This window comes from Periplaneta americana, chromosome 14 (genome assembly GCF_040183065.1).
Source record: "Periplaneta americana isolate PAMFEO1 chromosome 14, P.americana_PAMFEO1_priV1, whole genome shotgun sequence".
Lineage (NCBI taxonomy): Eukaryota > Metazoa > Arthropoda > Insecta > Blattodea > Blattidae > Periplaneta > Periplaneta americana.
In genome coordinates, this window is record NC_091130.1 from 75,933,983 (window position 1) to 75,949,038 (window position 15,056).

The window sequence follows — 15,056 nt, forward strand, 5'->3', positions numbered from 1 at the left end:
ACAAAATTCCGGCACATCCGGCGACGCTGATATAACCTCTGCAGTTGCGAGCGTCGATAAATAAAACATAACATTTTCCTCGTGAATCACTCTGTATACAAGCTGTCACTGAGCAATAACAAGGAGGATTTGAGACGATAAAGCGCACGAGGTGATTGCGGTAGGTGGGTCTGCTGGCATCATTATAGAAGGGTTAAATGTATAATAACGCCTACCACTTAGTTGAGGAAACTGTTATCCATGCTTACCACAAAGTAGATTAAGGTAAGAAACTTGATTTTTATGGTTGTGGGATAGTCAGATCTGGCTTGAAACCCTTTATTTTACTTGGATTGTAGACTTAAGTATTGATTGTCCATCAAGTTTGGCAAAATCATGCTCTACACTTCGTACAATGTAAATTTAAAATCTATTTTTCGTATTTCCTCTTAGGTTTACATTACGGATTTAACTTAATGTTTTCAATCCATTCAAGTATCTAACGACATATACATCAAGTCACGTAAATTTTACCGCAAGTTAAGCATTTTTAATACAAGAAGTAGAATTAAGTTATAGTGCATTATGCAACAAGCCTATAATGGTAGTAATTAAGACGCCTGTATGTTTGTTTATGAAACGAGCGCAAGCGAGTTACATAATTTTCATACGAGCGTCTTAATTACCATTATAGGCAAGTTTCATACGACTTTTTATGCTCGACCATATTTCTAACTTGAAATTATTCATAAGTATTCATGTTATGGTTATCTAAGTGAGGAGCGGAACTGACCTTCTAAATTGTGAGATGTGCGCAGACGCGAAAATATTGATTTTTTTTTTCGGAGGAACGAATGTCATTGACCTTGATATAATCTAGAGAATAACATGAACATTAATCTTGATGTAACCTGGAAATTGATTTAGAATTGAAAAACGAGATGACAAATTGAATTTATTTGAATATTATTTGCAATTAACGCTAATTATTATAGTAACAGAACATAACCTTCTGCGACAGTATTGGATTTCCAGCCTCCGTGACGTTTCGCTAGTTGTCTTTCGATTTCATATCCGAGAATAATCGATACTTGCGGTTTTATAATGGTACAATGGTGATTTCTCATTGGCTGAACAATTGAACTATAATGAATAGTTGTACTTTAATGAGGTGCATTAAAGGGCTACTACCAGGTGTATAATTACTAATTTCGGCATGGTCGAGCATAAAATAATTTTTACAGTCTTGCATTATCTTCCATTTCCCTCCCATATTAATTGCAGACGATTTCTGTTTGTAACTTAAGCTCCGTTGACCATACCCTATGTACACGTTCCGTCGGTCATTTTGGTGATCCAGTCCGCATAATAAGAGACCTCTGTGAAGACACCAGGCTTGGGGCCTTCCGCACAGGGCTTCAGGGACCACGACACAATTCCCACCTGAGTACCGTTCACAATAAGTGGGCCGCCAGAATCATTCTAAAACAAAATAATAGGGTATGTAATAGATTACGTATTGAGGAACATCTTCTACCGATCGAATATCTTTGATGTTAAGCCAGTGGAAAGGTATTACTATGATATAACACTGCAAGAAATTGGGTACAACACTGCAAGAAATTGGGTACGTAGTTTAAGGTCATATGATTCTGTCTCAGCCATTGACGTCGTTGTAATGTTCTCGAGGAAAATGATCGATCGTTTAAGGCAGTGCTTCACAGAGTGCACTGCACTGCGCAATGCACTTTGCACGTGCAATAACAAGACCATGGATGGGCAACTCGTGCTCCCAAAGTGCTAAAAACCTTGAAAGAGAGAAAGACAGACGGAGGCAGCCGCAGCAGTTACAAGTTGTTTGTTGTTTCGCTGCAAAAGCCACGGTGCGCTCTGGCGGCTCATGCAGGTGATCGTGATATCTACTCCATGATTTGAATTTCAGAATGACGCATGGTACAATAATTATAGTAATTTTAGACAGAATGTACCTAAACACGTAACAAAATTATATTATATTCTAGCTTTGTAAATTAGTTTAGTACTGGAAACACAAACTAAATACAACCTCTTCAAGATACAACAAATATAGCTGCAACACTTATTTATTATTGCAATATTTGTTAATATTTCTCATTATATGTATTATTTGAAACGTAGAACGATAGAATTCTTTATTCATTAAAGAGTATTCCTCTGTTCTCAGAAAGGTAATAGTCTGTATTCGCAAACAACAACATATTCAAGGAAGTATTTTTTACATGTCACCGTAGATGAAATAAGCTTACTTCTGAGCTCTTTCTTTACTTTGAGAGCTTTTACCTTTTTTCTTGTAGCTACTAAACTCTGCCCCAAGCACATACAGTATTGGAAGCAAAGAGTATATTTGGAAATTCTGACTTAGGCAACATTACGAACAGTTCGATTACTGATTTTGCTGGAATCTGAGTGGCGTGTTGTTCTGTAGATTTATCAATTCAAGCTATACATTTTCAGGATTTTCTATCTGCTGTAAGCCAAAAGGATTTCAGAAACATCTCAATTCATTGTCAATTGTCACTGTTTCTCCAAACTTATCAGTGAATTCTGCTGTAGGTCTTGAAGTACGATCTTATATTTGATAAGAATATTTTCTTATCACTCTTCAAGATAGTTCATATTCAAAGAAAGTGAAGTTGTCTATGTTCTACATGATACTGCCACAGTTCAAATTTGTCCACAAATGCTCTTAGCTAGTCGATCATATGTCGTGCAATTCTGTAACTCGCACGCACAACGTGCTAACGATATTTGATATCAGTCTCACCTTGTTGATAGCTCATTTTTACCTTTAGCTGTTCTAAAGCAGATGCAGACAGTATTTCTTTACTAAAACCTTCACTGTATATTTGTAACATAAAAGTCATGCGTAAGAAAGTGTAATAGAACATAATACAAGCTTTACCTCTCTTCTTAATAAAAAAAAATTCTCTTTCGACTCGTAACTAAAGGGAAATGATCAGGGAATTATATTGTTTTTCACTTAAAACGAGCCGCCACTTACTGCAGACGCGTTCGAACTTGTGTCTTGAAAGAACCGCACACAGACAGTATAGCTAGTAGAGAGTCCGTTCTACCTGCACTGAGATTGTGTTGACACTTTGAGAGCACGAGTTGCCCACCCATGAACAAGACAATACTGAGGGGGTGACAGTGCAAATTGTAGGCTATACGTGACTGCGAAATAAATAAATATAAGTTACATATTTATTTACAATTTTTGTTTTTATTAAGTAATATCTTTCAGGAAATATGTTGAGGTAAATTGAATGTTTTTATTGACATAAACATAACATTTAAAATAAAACTTAGCCTATTGATGTTTTATCTATGATCTGCAAAAGTTAAAAAGAGACTAGGGTGAAGTCTTGGGGTGATAATAATAATAATAATAATAATAATAATAATAATAATAATAATAATAATAATAATAAAATATTTATTTAATCTGGCAGAGCTAAGGCCAGTAGGCCTTCTCTTCCGCCCAGCCAGACTCTAATTCTAATTGAATGCAATCGTAGTTATTACATTAATATCTAAACCATAAACAACATGAAAGTAAATAATGAAAGTTGGATAAGTAATGTTAGTGTGACAATAATAAACATTGGTAAGAAATAGTTATAATAATAATAATAATAATAATAATAATAATAATAATAATAATATTTATTTAATCTGGCAGAGCTAAGGCCAGTAGGCCTTCTCTTCCTCCCAGCCAGACTGTAATTCTAATTGAATACAATTGCTTACATAGTTATTACATTAATATCTAGACCATAAACAACATGAAAGTAAATAATGAAAGTTGGATAAGTAATGTTAGTGTGACAATAATAAACATTGGTAAGAAATACTTATAATAATAATAATAATAATAATAATAATAATAATAATAATAATGAAATAATTTAGATATTAATCTATGATATATATAACCATTAAACATTGAGAAACCTGAAACAGCTATTATTGTTAACAAGAATTGTTACAAAAATATTTCGTTAGCCTATTCTTAAATTGGTTTGATGTCTGACAGTCCCTGACATTACTCGGTAGGGAATTCCAAAGCCGAGGAACAGCCACAGTGAAAGAAGGTGAATATGAGGATGTTCGGTGGGAGGGAATGGATAATATTGAGGAGTGTTGTGATCGTGTGTCTAGGTTATGATGGGTGGAAAAATTTTGAAAACGAGATGCAAGATAGGCAGGAGTGGAGAAATGCAATATGTGAAAGAGAAGGAAAAGACAGTGGATTTTCCTGCGATCTTCTAGACGGAGCCAGGAAAAATTTCGAGGGATGGTGTTACGTGATCAGCCCGGCGAATATTGCAGACGAAACGGACGCACATATTATGAACACGTTGTAGTCTCTGCGCCGAAGTAACGCTTAGGTCAGTAAGCAGAATATCACAGAAATCGAAGTGGGGCATCACGAGTGTTTGCACTAAAATTTTTTTCATGGCGAATGGTAGAAAATTCTTCAGTCGCCTAAACGAGTGGATTAATGGGTAGTACCTTAAGTGTGTCCTATGCTGATATAGGAAGTAATTTGGGCTCCATGCACTGGGACTTACTAAGTATTCGTTTGAGAATGTTACCTGACTCTGTCTGGGCTGAGTCAGGATAGCCCACCTGTCAGCATCGGATTCACGAATGGTGTACTACTTTTCAGACTCGGGCAATCATCACATGTAACGTAGGACGAGGACACATAATGGGCCAAGGTAAAACCAGTACAATGATCTGTCCCTGGACTGTCCGTCCCTCGAAAACCAAAGCCTTGCAAAAAATACTTACTGTGCACTGGCCCTTCCCGCCGTTAGGCACGCCGGCGCACACGTTGCTGTCGTGTATCTTGTGCGCGTGGAGCGAGCGGCACTCCTCGTCGCTGTACACATTGAGCTGCACCTCCTGCAGGATGTCCATGGTCTCGCCCCCTGTCTGCAATGACATTGAGTTGTTACCGTTATCTTTGTCGTATTCGTGGCAAATTTATTAATATACCATCTGTTTCTCTATTATTTTTAAATACAGGAGAGCGTCTCGTTTAGGCACAGTGAAAACATATAAACAAAGTGCAAGTAACGTGTGGGAGGAAGACGAGCCATACGATGACACGAGGGGTGCACAAGGTTTTAGTTACAATATTTATGGTGGAGCATTAATTGAAATTATATTTTCCAAAAACACACAAAACAAAAGAACACAAATTGCATAACTTTATCATACACATTTTAACAAACAAGCAATTGTAACGTTGAAATAATTCAATATAAGAAATCAAATTTTGATACTTACATGATGTTGCTTTCAAGTAGCACTTTTTACGGTCATGAATTTCATTTTCTGTATGACTAACCTAATATCATCGTCTTCTGTGGCCGCATTAACAAAACTACAGTATATTGGTCTGAAGTGACAACACTATTTTCTAAAGATCCCTTTTCAGGGTATACCTGAATCAAAACTTTGAGAAGGAATAATTATGTTTAGTGTTTCACTTCAGAACTTCAGACCAATGTACTGTAGTTTTGTTAAGTCAGCCCCAGAAGACGGTGATATGTTAGTCATACAGAGAATGAAATTCATGTCCGCAAACAATGCTGCTTCAAAGCAACATCATATAAATAGCAAATTTGACTTGTTATATTGAATTATTTCAACGTTACAATTTCTTTTTGTTAAAATTTGTATAGACTCTATGATAACGTTATGCAATTTGTCTTCTTTTGTTTTGTGTGTTTTTGGAAAATACAATTTCACTTAATGCTCCGCCATAAATGTCGTAACTAAAACTTTGTGCATTCCTCGTGTTTATCGTCCGGCTCGTCCTCTCCCCACACATTACCTGCACTTCGTTTATGTTTTCACTGTGCCTAAACGAAACGCTCTACTGTAGGTCTATATTGATTTTGCACAAACAAATGGTAGAACTTCGTAACTGGTTGACATGACGCATATGGCTTCCTTCTAAAGTATCTTGATTAACAGACAAAACTCTTTTCCCTAAGAATGTTTCGAATTCACATTATTACTTAATCGCTGTTTACATCAAAATCAGATCAAATCCTGTTTTGCTTGTAATAATTGTGTAGCCTTCTGTCGTTTCCTTCCTCTTTTTTTTCACTGATTTTTCTTTGAAATTGTTTTGATTATTTCACCGTTTGTCTCTCTGCCTTCTACAATTTCTCTTCTCAATTTATTTGTTTTGTCCCTTTATCTCTCCTCAGTGGCGGTGCGTCCTATGCGTTCAATGGTTTTGAGGACCGCCAGGAAAAACAATTTAATTGTTTAAATAAATGTATTTATAATGTGCACTATAATATTAAAATTGATTTAAGGGACGTCGGATATGATGGTAGAGACTGAATTAATCTTGCTCAGGATAGGAACCGAAGACGGGCTTATGTGAGGGCGGAAATGAACCTCCAGGTTCCTTAAAAGCCATTTGTAAGTTTATCATTCTTTGTTTCTTGCTCATCTTTAATAAGTTTTCTTCCGGCTCCGATGTAGCCTACTTTTCTCATATGAAAACCAATGAACCGCAGAGATCGAATACATGCTTGTAAACTTCCGAGGTTCAATTTCTCCTGTTAACCTCGCCGAGCCAGCTTCTTGACTTGCGTGCGGGGCGAGAGGCAAGGAGAAATGCTTCATGGCAAAAGTGTGGTTGCGCTGGTGTTTGGACCAGCGCAGCTATAGTCACGTGATCGTGAGACAACCAACACGCGAAAATTTCGTGATGCAAACCGGAAATTAGCTCCAATCTGTAGCCGAGATCACGTTTTTAGCACGTGTACTTGTGTGTTATTGATTCCTGTATTTATTAATAGTTTCTTGCAATCCTTTAAATGTCCATTTAGTCTTTCTTGGTGTTTTAGTATTAATATATTTATCTGTGACTGTGACCAGTGTTCATTTCCAAAGAAAATGAATAGAATTCAGTATCTTTTACAAACACATTTTTCAGTTTTAATTTTGAAAGATAAGTGTAAAATAAAGAAGCTTGGAAGGCTGTTACCTTTAAAGGCTGATTCACAATAAACCGAGAACGGAAGAGAAAACGAGAACAAAAACGGAAATATTGTTGAAATGTATTTAAATGTGAGCATTCACAATCAACGAGAAGCTTGCTGGAGCCCGGGAATGTGAACGTGAAAGTTAATTGCGAATGCTCACATTTAATTTAACAATATTTCCGTTTTTGTTCTCGTTTTCGTTTCCGTTCCCGGTTTATTGTGAATCAGCCTTAACTCGATTTAAAGCAAGCACAAACAAGCCAAGGTAAGACATTTTGCAGGGGTTTCAATGTAAAAAAAAAAAGAAAGAAACCAATGGATTTGCGGTTGTGAATTATTTTGTTTCGCGTGCCTGCTATTTGCTAGGGGTAAAGATACGAGCTGGACATGCACTGGTGTGTCAGATTTAAGCCATTTGACACAGAAATTAAGAAGCATGAGGAATCTATTGCTCATAAGAATGCTTGCTTAGATTTGTGAGCCCTTACAAGAACAGAAATTAGGCAAAAGCTTAGCTCAAGTTTCAGGTAGATTATTGAAAGACAGAATGATAAGGTAAGGAAAAATCGCTATGTTCTGTCAAAGATAATTCATCATCATCATCATCATCATCATCATCATCATCATCATTTTGACGCAATAATTATTATCTACTTTAAAGAACTTTAGTATTTTTTTAATTTTCAGAAATGAGATATTGTTTAAATTGTTGGAAAACTATGTAATATCATAAAAATAGTGAAGCCCTGTCATTTAGGCACGAACCGCCACTTTCTCCTTTATTCTTTTTAAATTTAATTTGTGTTTAATTTCTGTTTTGTCCTAACTTGTTATTCTTTTCCTTCGCTTTATTATTTTTTATCTTTTTATTTTCTTCTTCCTTCCTACATTTTCCCTTTCATACTTTTATTTTACCCTGCTCTTATTTTCCTGATTTGGTCTTCAGCCTTCAACTTTTCATTAATTTAGGCCTATTTTTCTTTATTTTGTTCTATTCTTCCTATTAATTTTCTTTTCTCTTCCTCCTTTCTTACGGTAGTTCATTATTTTTTCTACATATTTCGTTATCTTTACCTTACTTTCTCTTTCTTTTGCTTGTTTATGTCACCTATAGATTTTTCTCACCACCCTTCCTTAATTCTCTATCTCTGCTTCATCTTCTTTTCCCTCCTTCCTATTTTCATGTTTATCTCATTTTTTATATTTATTGTTTCCTTTTTCCTCTTCTATACTTCCATACTTTTTTGTCAACAGTTCTTCCTTTCTTTCTTGTTTTCCTGTTCTTTGTCTTCTTTTTGTTCCATTCTTATTTCTCCTCAACTTCTTTACCATTCTTTACTTAGTTTCTTTATTCTTCTTTATTTATTAATTTTATTATTGTGAAAACTTTTTCATTGCTATTGTTTCCCTCTAACCAAACAATACAAAATATTCAAGTAGTCCTACACTATAAAATACAAAATTTACAATACAATAATGCACTAAATATTCTGTGCTTTATCAGGGATACACCGGCACGTAGAATACGTCACCCGGTTTCGGGAATGAAACTACAGTTGTGTTTGTTTGAATGTTTTATTTTTGGATCTGTTTCTAGATGGAGAGTTTGGGTCTATGATAAGAGAAGTAATTAGTGAAAGGCATGCAATTTATTTTCACTCCATATGAAGTGACATTACGAAATTAGTCCCAGCTCACAACAAAATTTTGCACTGTTGTTAACTCAAAGTGTATCATACATGTCTATTATCACTTTAATATTGCATAACTCGTGATTAAAAATCAAATGAATAGTCCAATAGATGTGTAGCTGCTTTCGATGCCGAGATATTACTGAGGGAGTTCTCTCTGCACGGCTAATTTTATACGCAATTTCAGCGTCCTCATACCCGTAGAGAGTAAAGGTGACTTAATTGAGCGAGGTCACACAAGAGACATTGGTTCATGGCCTAACTACTAACAATATTAGCATTCGGCTGTAGCTCACAGTGTTGTTACATTAAGAATTAAAATTTCTGTCAATTTTTTTTCACCACGGATCTCAGAACTGATGCCCACAGAAGGTGCGGGGAAATGCATAGTAATCGCATTACATAACTAGTCCATATTTCTCCATGCTATCCTATCTTGTATATCTTGTTATTTGGTGCCGAATCTCTCCAATGAATTTTGTGCACTGTGCAGTCAAAACAGTCGTTGGTCGTTCTCGTCATTTTCTTCCCTCAGAGTGCCATTTTTGTATTAATTTGGGCATCCTTTCTTTCCCAATTCCCCAAACATAACTGCACCATCGCTTTTTCTTTGTTCAGTTGAATCACTTTTAATTTACTCATATTATTGTATTTTATTTACTCGGCATTTCTTTTGTTTATTTATTATTTTTCTTCCTTTTCTGACTTCGTTTTTCATTTGCCCCTGATTTTCCATTGTCTACTTTGTTTTATACAGGGTAATTCACGAGGATTTACCGTCCTTTACGGAGCTTATTTCCGAAGACATCTGAGTAAAAAAAGTCATATAAACATGGGTCCTGCGGAAATCAAAGATAGCCGTATGCAGTTACGTAGCGTGACGAGTGCCGTTCACAAGCGTGCGGCCAAGTGTGCTCAAGCGGTCGGCGACATTTTTTAAAATGTGCTGTAAACTCTCCAAGATTGTAAATTAGGATACAAAATTGAACTGCAAATAATTATGTCGGTGAAAGTGGTGTCATTTGTAATAATTGTTGTGATAAGTGCGTAAGAATAATGTAATCTTCTAGTTAAAAATAGAAAAAAGATGTCTGTACGAAGCAACTAAGGAGTTCACAGCACATTTTAGCTTCATTATACTTGCCAATTAAAGAAATGATACTTCTGAATGGTTCATTCTCTATTTGTATTATTCTTTTACCTTCAAACTAAAGAAACAACTCATTTTACAAACAACTTTAAATTGTGTAACTCCGAAAATATTGAGAATAGGAACTATGTTTATACGACGTTTTTGCTCAAAATGTCTTCAGAAATAATCCCCGTAAAGGAAGGTAAATCCTCGTAAATCACCCTGTATTTAAGATGTTTAATTTATCATCATTTTGATTTAGTGCTATCTATTCCTCCATTGCCCAGTGTTTTCCCGAGTTCGATGTTTCATTTTTTCTTCCCATTTACTTTACTTTTTTCCCCATTTGTCTCTCTATCTTTTCCATATTTGTTTCAATAACAGACTGTGTTACAAAAAGTCGTAAGTTTTTAATGTTTATGTTTCGTTCTGTCACTATTCTGGATATCTATCATTTACTCCTAGGTGTATTTCGTTTGTATCCTGATCGTGTACTCTTATGTAGAGACAGTCACTCCATAGTAAAGAAATAGTTCCACTTATCCTGGAGATACCTAACTCTAATATGACCTGGTACTTACGTAGTTGTAACCCCATCCGATAAGAGTGGCTGGCAGGTCCTCAACTATAGGCTTCATCTGCTCTGGGAGGGATATGTGTTTGATATTTTCGTCAAAAGTCAATGACCTGACGAGCTGAAATTTGGGAAAACGGAAAAAATTAAAATGCATTTGAACTGCACAGTCATTATACATTAATATTACATGCCTTATTTTTCTAAACCATATAATTCTTCACGAAAGTAGCAACCAAGGGACATGAGTATAAAAATAAAATTAAAAATAAATACACTCAGGGACAAAAAAAAAACCGGACACTTTAATATTTGATGGTATTTTGCAAAACGTTATCTTCTTATACAATATTATGGTAGCCATCTGTTGTTATGGAGACGTGTATACATTGTTGATTGTCTTTTGTTTTATAAACAAGCCATTACAACCAAATATTCCAATTTTGCTTTCGGAGTCTCAGCTATAACAATTTTGTCTCAACCATTTTGTGCTTCATTATCGTTATCATTCGTTATTTCTTTATTTTTACATTTTCTGAGTTTAAGTGGGGTTGTAACATTTGTCTTAAAACAAGATGCGACCTGAAGATGTGGCTCGAGCTGTAGCCCTTTACGATGATGGACGCAGTGTACGTTACATTGCAAATGTTATGAATATGGCTAGAAGCACAACCCATGATACCATAAAACGGTATAGAGAGACCCTAGAATATACCAGAAGACCAGGTTCGGGTCGTCCGAGAGCTACAAATCCAAATGAAGACAGGTATATGGTGTTGAGAGTTCTTAGGGAGCGCAACCTGCCAGCTACTAGTGTAGCCCAGCAATTTGTTAACATGCATGGACGCCCAATTTCGGCCAAAACAGTTAGAAGGAGGTTGAAAGCAAGTGGACTGATATCAAGTAGACCTGCAACTGGTCCCAGACTTCTTAGGATGCATCGAGTTAAACGACTGCGTTTTGCAAATTATCACAGGGATTGGAGAAATGGACAGTGGAGCTGTGTTCTGTTCACCGATGAGTCCCGTTTCAATCTGTGCACACCTGATGGACGTGAAAGAGTTTGGAGAAGGAGGGGAGAACGATTTTCACAGTGTTGCATTTCCGAAAATGTGCCGTATGGAGATGGTGGAGTGATGGTTTGGGCAGGAGTGTGTACGAATACTCGTACAGAGTTGGTTTTTGTTGAAAATGGAAGACTAACAGCTGATAGGTATATAAATGAATGTTTGGCTGATCATGTTGTGCCATTTGGCCAATTTGTAGGCGATAATTTTGTTTTAATGCATGATAATGCACGGCCGCATATTGCCCATGCGGTCGGAGATTATCTCCAAGAAGTGGGAATCCATGTTCTTCCATGGCCAGCAAGGAGTCCAGACATGAATCCAATTGAACACGTGTGGGACATGCTGGGACGGCGTGTTAAGAATAGACGACCGAGACCAGAATCGTTACAAGAGTTGAGGCGAGCACTTGGCGAAGAATGGGAACTTATTCCTCAAGAAGACATTGCTAACCAAATTGAGAGCATGCCAAGACGTATGGATGCAGTTATTCAAGCCAGAGGGGGTAATACCCGTTACTAAAAAGAGTTTTTAATGTTTAAGGCACCATAAAATGAAAAAACAGTTAGACCAAACGATGCCATAGTTATACGCCCTTTGTAATTTTTTGTAAATTTTCTCATCAGAGATTTTTATTTTTTTTTCAAATGTTATCGTATAAGGTGCTAAATGAAACATTATTTTGTTTAAATGTTTTTTTTTTCATTTTGAAATAATTGGCAATAAAATACAAGCAAATATAGAAGTGTCCGGTTTTTTTTTGTCCCTTAGTGTATTTTTCTCTTGTAGTCTTCAGTGTTTACATGAATGGAGCATTCGAATAACTGAATAAAAAATCTTAGTGCAATCAGAGTAGAAGTTCACAACAATAATTACGTTATTGTATATTGATGACCAGATTAATACTGTATAATATGGGAAGATAAATTTTAACATAGAGTAATTCCTTACTTACTTACTTACTTACAAATGGCTTTTAAGGAACCCGAAGGTTCATTGCCGCCCTCACATAAGCCCGCCAGCGGTCCCTATCCTGTGCAAGATTAATCCAGTCTCTATCATCATACCCCACCTCCCTCAAATCCATTTTAATATTATCCTCCCATCTACGTCTCGGCCTCCCTAAAGGTCTTTTTCCCTCCGGTCTCCCAACTAACACTCTATATGCATTTCTGGATTCGCCCATACGTGCTACATGCCCTGCCCATCTCAAACGTCTGGCCTGTAAGAATTTCAATTTTGCCTGTTTCCTTCTTTCTACTACCATGCAACAATCTTCATCAAACCACGGTTTCTTTTTCTTAGTTTCATAATAACCTATGCTCTGCTCAGCTGCAATTTTGATACTATCTCTGATATTTTCCCACACGCTATTAACATCTAATTCTTTCTCAACTTCGTCGGAACTTTCTAAAGTGGCAAACCTATTCGAAATTTCGACCTGATAATTTTGCTTAGCTTCCTCGTCCTTTAATTTCAAAATATTGAATTTAGTAATATTAACTTGTTGCTCTACTCGCTTGGCTACTGATAATCTTTCTCTTAATTCTCCAATCACCAAATAATGGTCAGAATTACAGTCTGCACCTCTGAAAGTTCGAATATCTACTATACTAGTATGTCTCCGTTTATCTATCAAGACGTGATCTATTTGGTTGTGTGTCAATCCATCTGGAGAAGTCCAAGTATATTTATGTATATCCTTATGGGGGAATGTTGTACTTTTGACAATTAACATTCCCCCATAAGGATATACATAAATATTCCACTGACTATATTAAAATACCACTTGTCCGGCTTATAATAATATTAATAATAATAATAATAATAATAATAGTTTTATTTTCCCTGGCAGAGTTACGGCCATCAAGCCTTCTCTTCCACTCAACCAGGATCAAAGTACATACAGAAAAATGCATACCGGTATACAAGTATTAACTTAAAAAAAATAATAAAAAAGAAATTAAAAAAATTAAAAAAGGGAGACTGAATACATATGAATATAATCACAAATAGGAAAATACAAAATACATACCGGTATACAAGTATTAACTTAAATAATAATAATAATAATAATAATAATAATAATAATAATAATAATAATAATAAAGAAGTAAAAAAAATAAAAAAGAGAGATTGAAAACATGAATATAATCACAAACAGGAAAATACATTCTAGTATACAAGTATTAACTTAAAAAGGAAAGAAGTAATACATATGAAAATACACACACAATTAAAGGAATAGTACGATTAATATAATCAGCATGGATTACATTGACACAAAAACAGTTACCTAGATATTAGTGTTAATGGAAAAACACAAATTAATGACTGTTTATGATAATAATAATAATAATATTAATAATAATAATAATAATAATAATAATAATAATAATAATAACTAAAAAACCTAATTCTGTACATTTAAAATATTTCTAAATAACCTAATTCTAAATGACTGAAGACTAAGACTATCCCTGATTTCCAGCGGCAGCGAATTCCAGGAGCGGGCCATGGCTGTTGAGAAAGAACTTGAGTACAGAGATGTCTGTTGACGTGGTATTGATAGCAACAGATTGTGCTGTGAACAGGTATTACGATTATGATGTGAAGCTAGGAGAGTAAACCGAGAGGCAAGTTAGTTGGGTGTGGAATCATGTATAATTCGATATAGTAGGCAAAGATAATGTACTCAACGTCTATCTTGTAAGCGGAGACAGGAGAGTCGTAGAAAATATTCCGATATATATTATCATGTCGGCGGATATTGAAAATAAATAGGACGCAGAATTATGTAAAGGTTGAAATTTTTTAGAAAATTGAGCACTTAAGTCGCTATATAAAACATCACAGTAGTCAAAGTGAGGCATTACAAGGATCTGTACTAGAATTTTTTTGGTTTAACATTAGGTTTAACATAAAAATGTTTACAATTTTCGTTGTATTAGATTCCTATTCGAAATTATTCTGATATGTAATACCTTCACTCGTAATCTCTCTCTCTCTCTCTACCTCTCTCTTTCTCTCTCTCTCTCTCTCTCCCTCTCTCTTTCTCTCTGTTTGTCTTATAACTAAGGCCGCAACAGATATGTCAGGTGTTATCGTTCGGTCTTAACTTCAACTTGCGTTTGTGAATAAAACAGAGCGACGTTTGCAGTATAAATAATTGGGTACGTTGTTCATAAAAACATCCGTATCTTACAGTAGACAACTCCAAAATAGCGCTTACAACCGGTTTAGATTCGACCGGTTAGAGAACATCGTGAAGGTCGGGCTTCCGACCGAATATTCGGTTTTCAACCGGTTACCGCTTAGATTTTGCAGGCTAGGCAGAACACCAGGCGCACTTCATCATACATGAAATCTCATTTTCTGAGTTCACAAACAGAGTAACAATTGAAAGAAATTTACCTTGTCTTGTTAAAAAAATGTGTTTGCTGATATACTGTAGGTCTACAAGTATTGAATGGACACTTTAATGCACTTATCTTCATAACTAATACATAAATGAACAAATGGACACTGGTAACAACAAAGGAAATAAGTGCAATG

The 15,056-nt window shown here is 35.5% G+C and overlaps 1 protein-coding gene across 1 annotated transcript in view; it reads right to left on the reverse strand.

Annotated features, from left to right (window-relative positions):
• Positions 1-390: 390 nt before the first annotated feature.
• The window catches only part of LOC138713465 (trypsin-1-like), a 34,237-nt gene continuing 19,571 nt past the window's right edge, over positions 391-15,056 (reverse strand). Inside the window, exons 5-7 of the mRNA XM_069845590.1 lie at positions 10,442-10,555; positions 4,816-4,959; positions 391-1,461 (exon numbers count right to left, since the gene is read on the reverse strand). Coding sequence (XP_069701691.1) covers positions 1,303-1,461; positions 4,816-4,959; positions 10,442-10,555 — 417 coding nt within the window. The 3' untranslated portion in view covers positions 391-1,302. The remainder of the gene's footprint in view (positions 1,462-4,815; positions 4,960-10,441; positions 10,556-15,056) is intronic.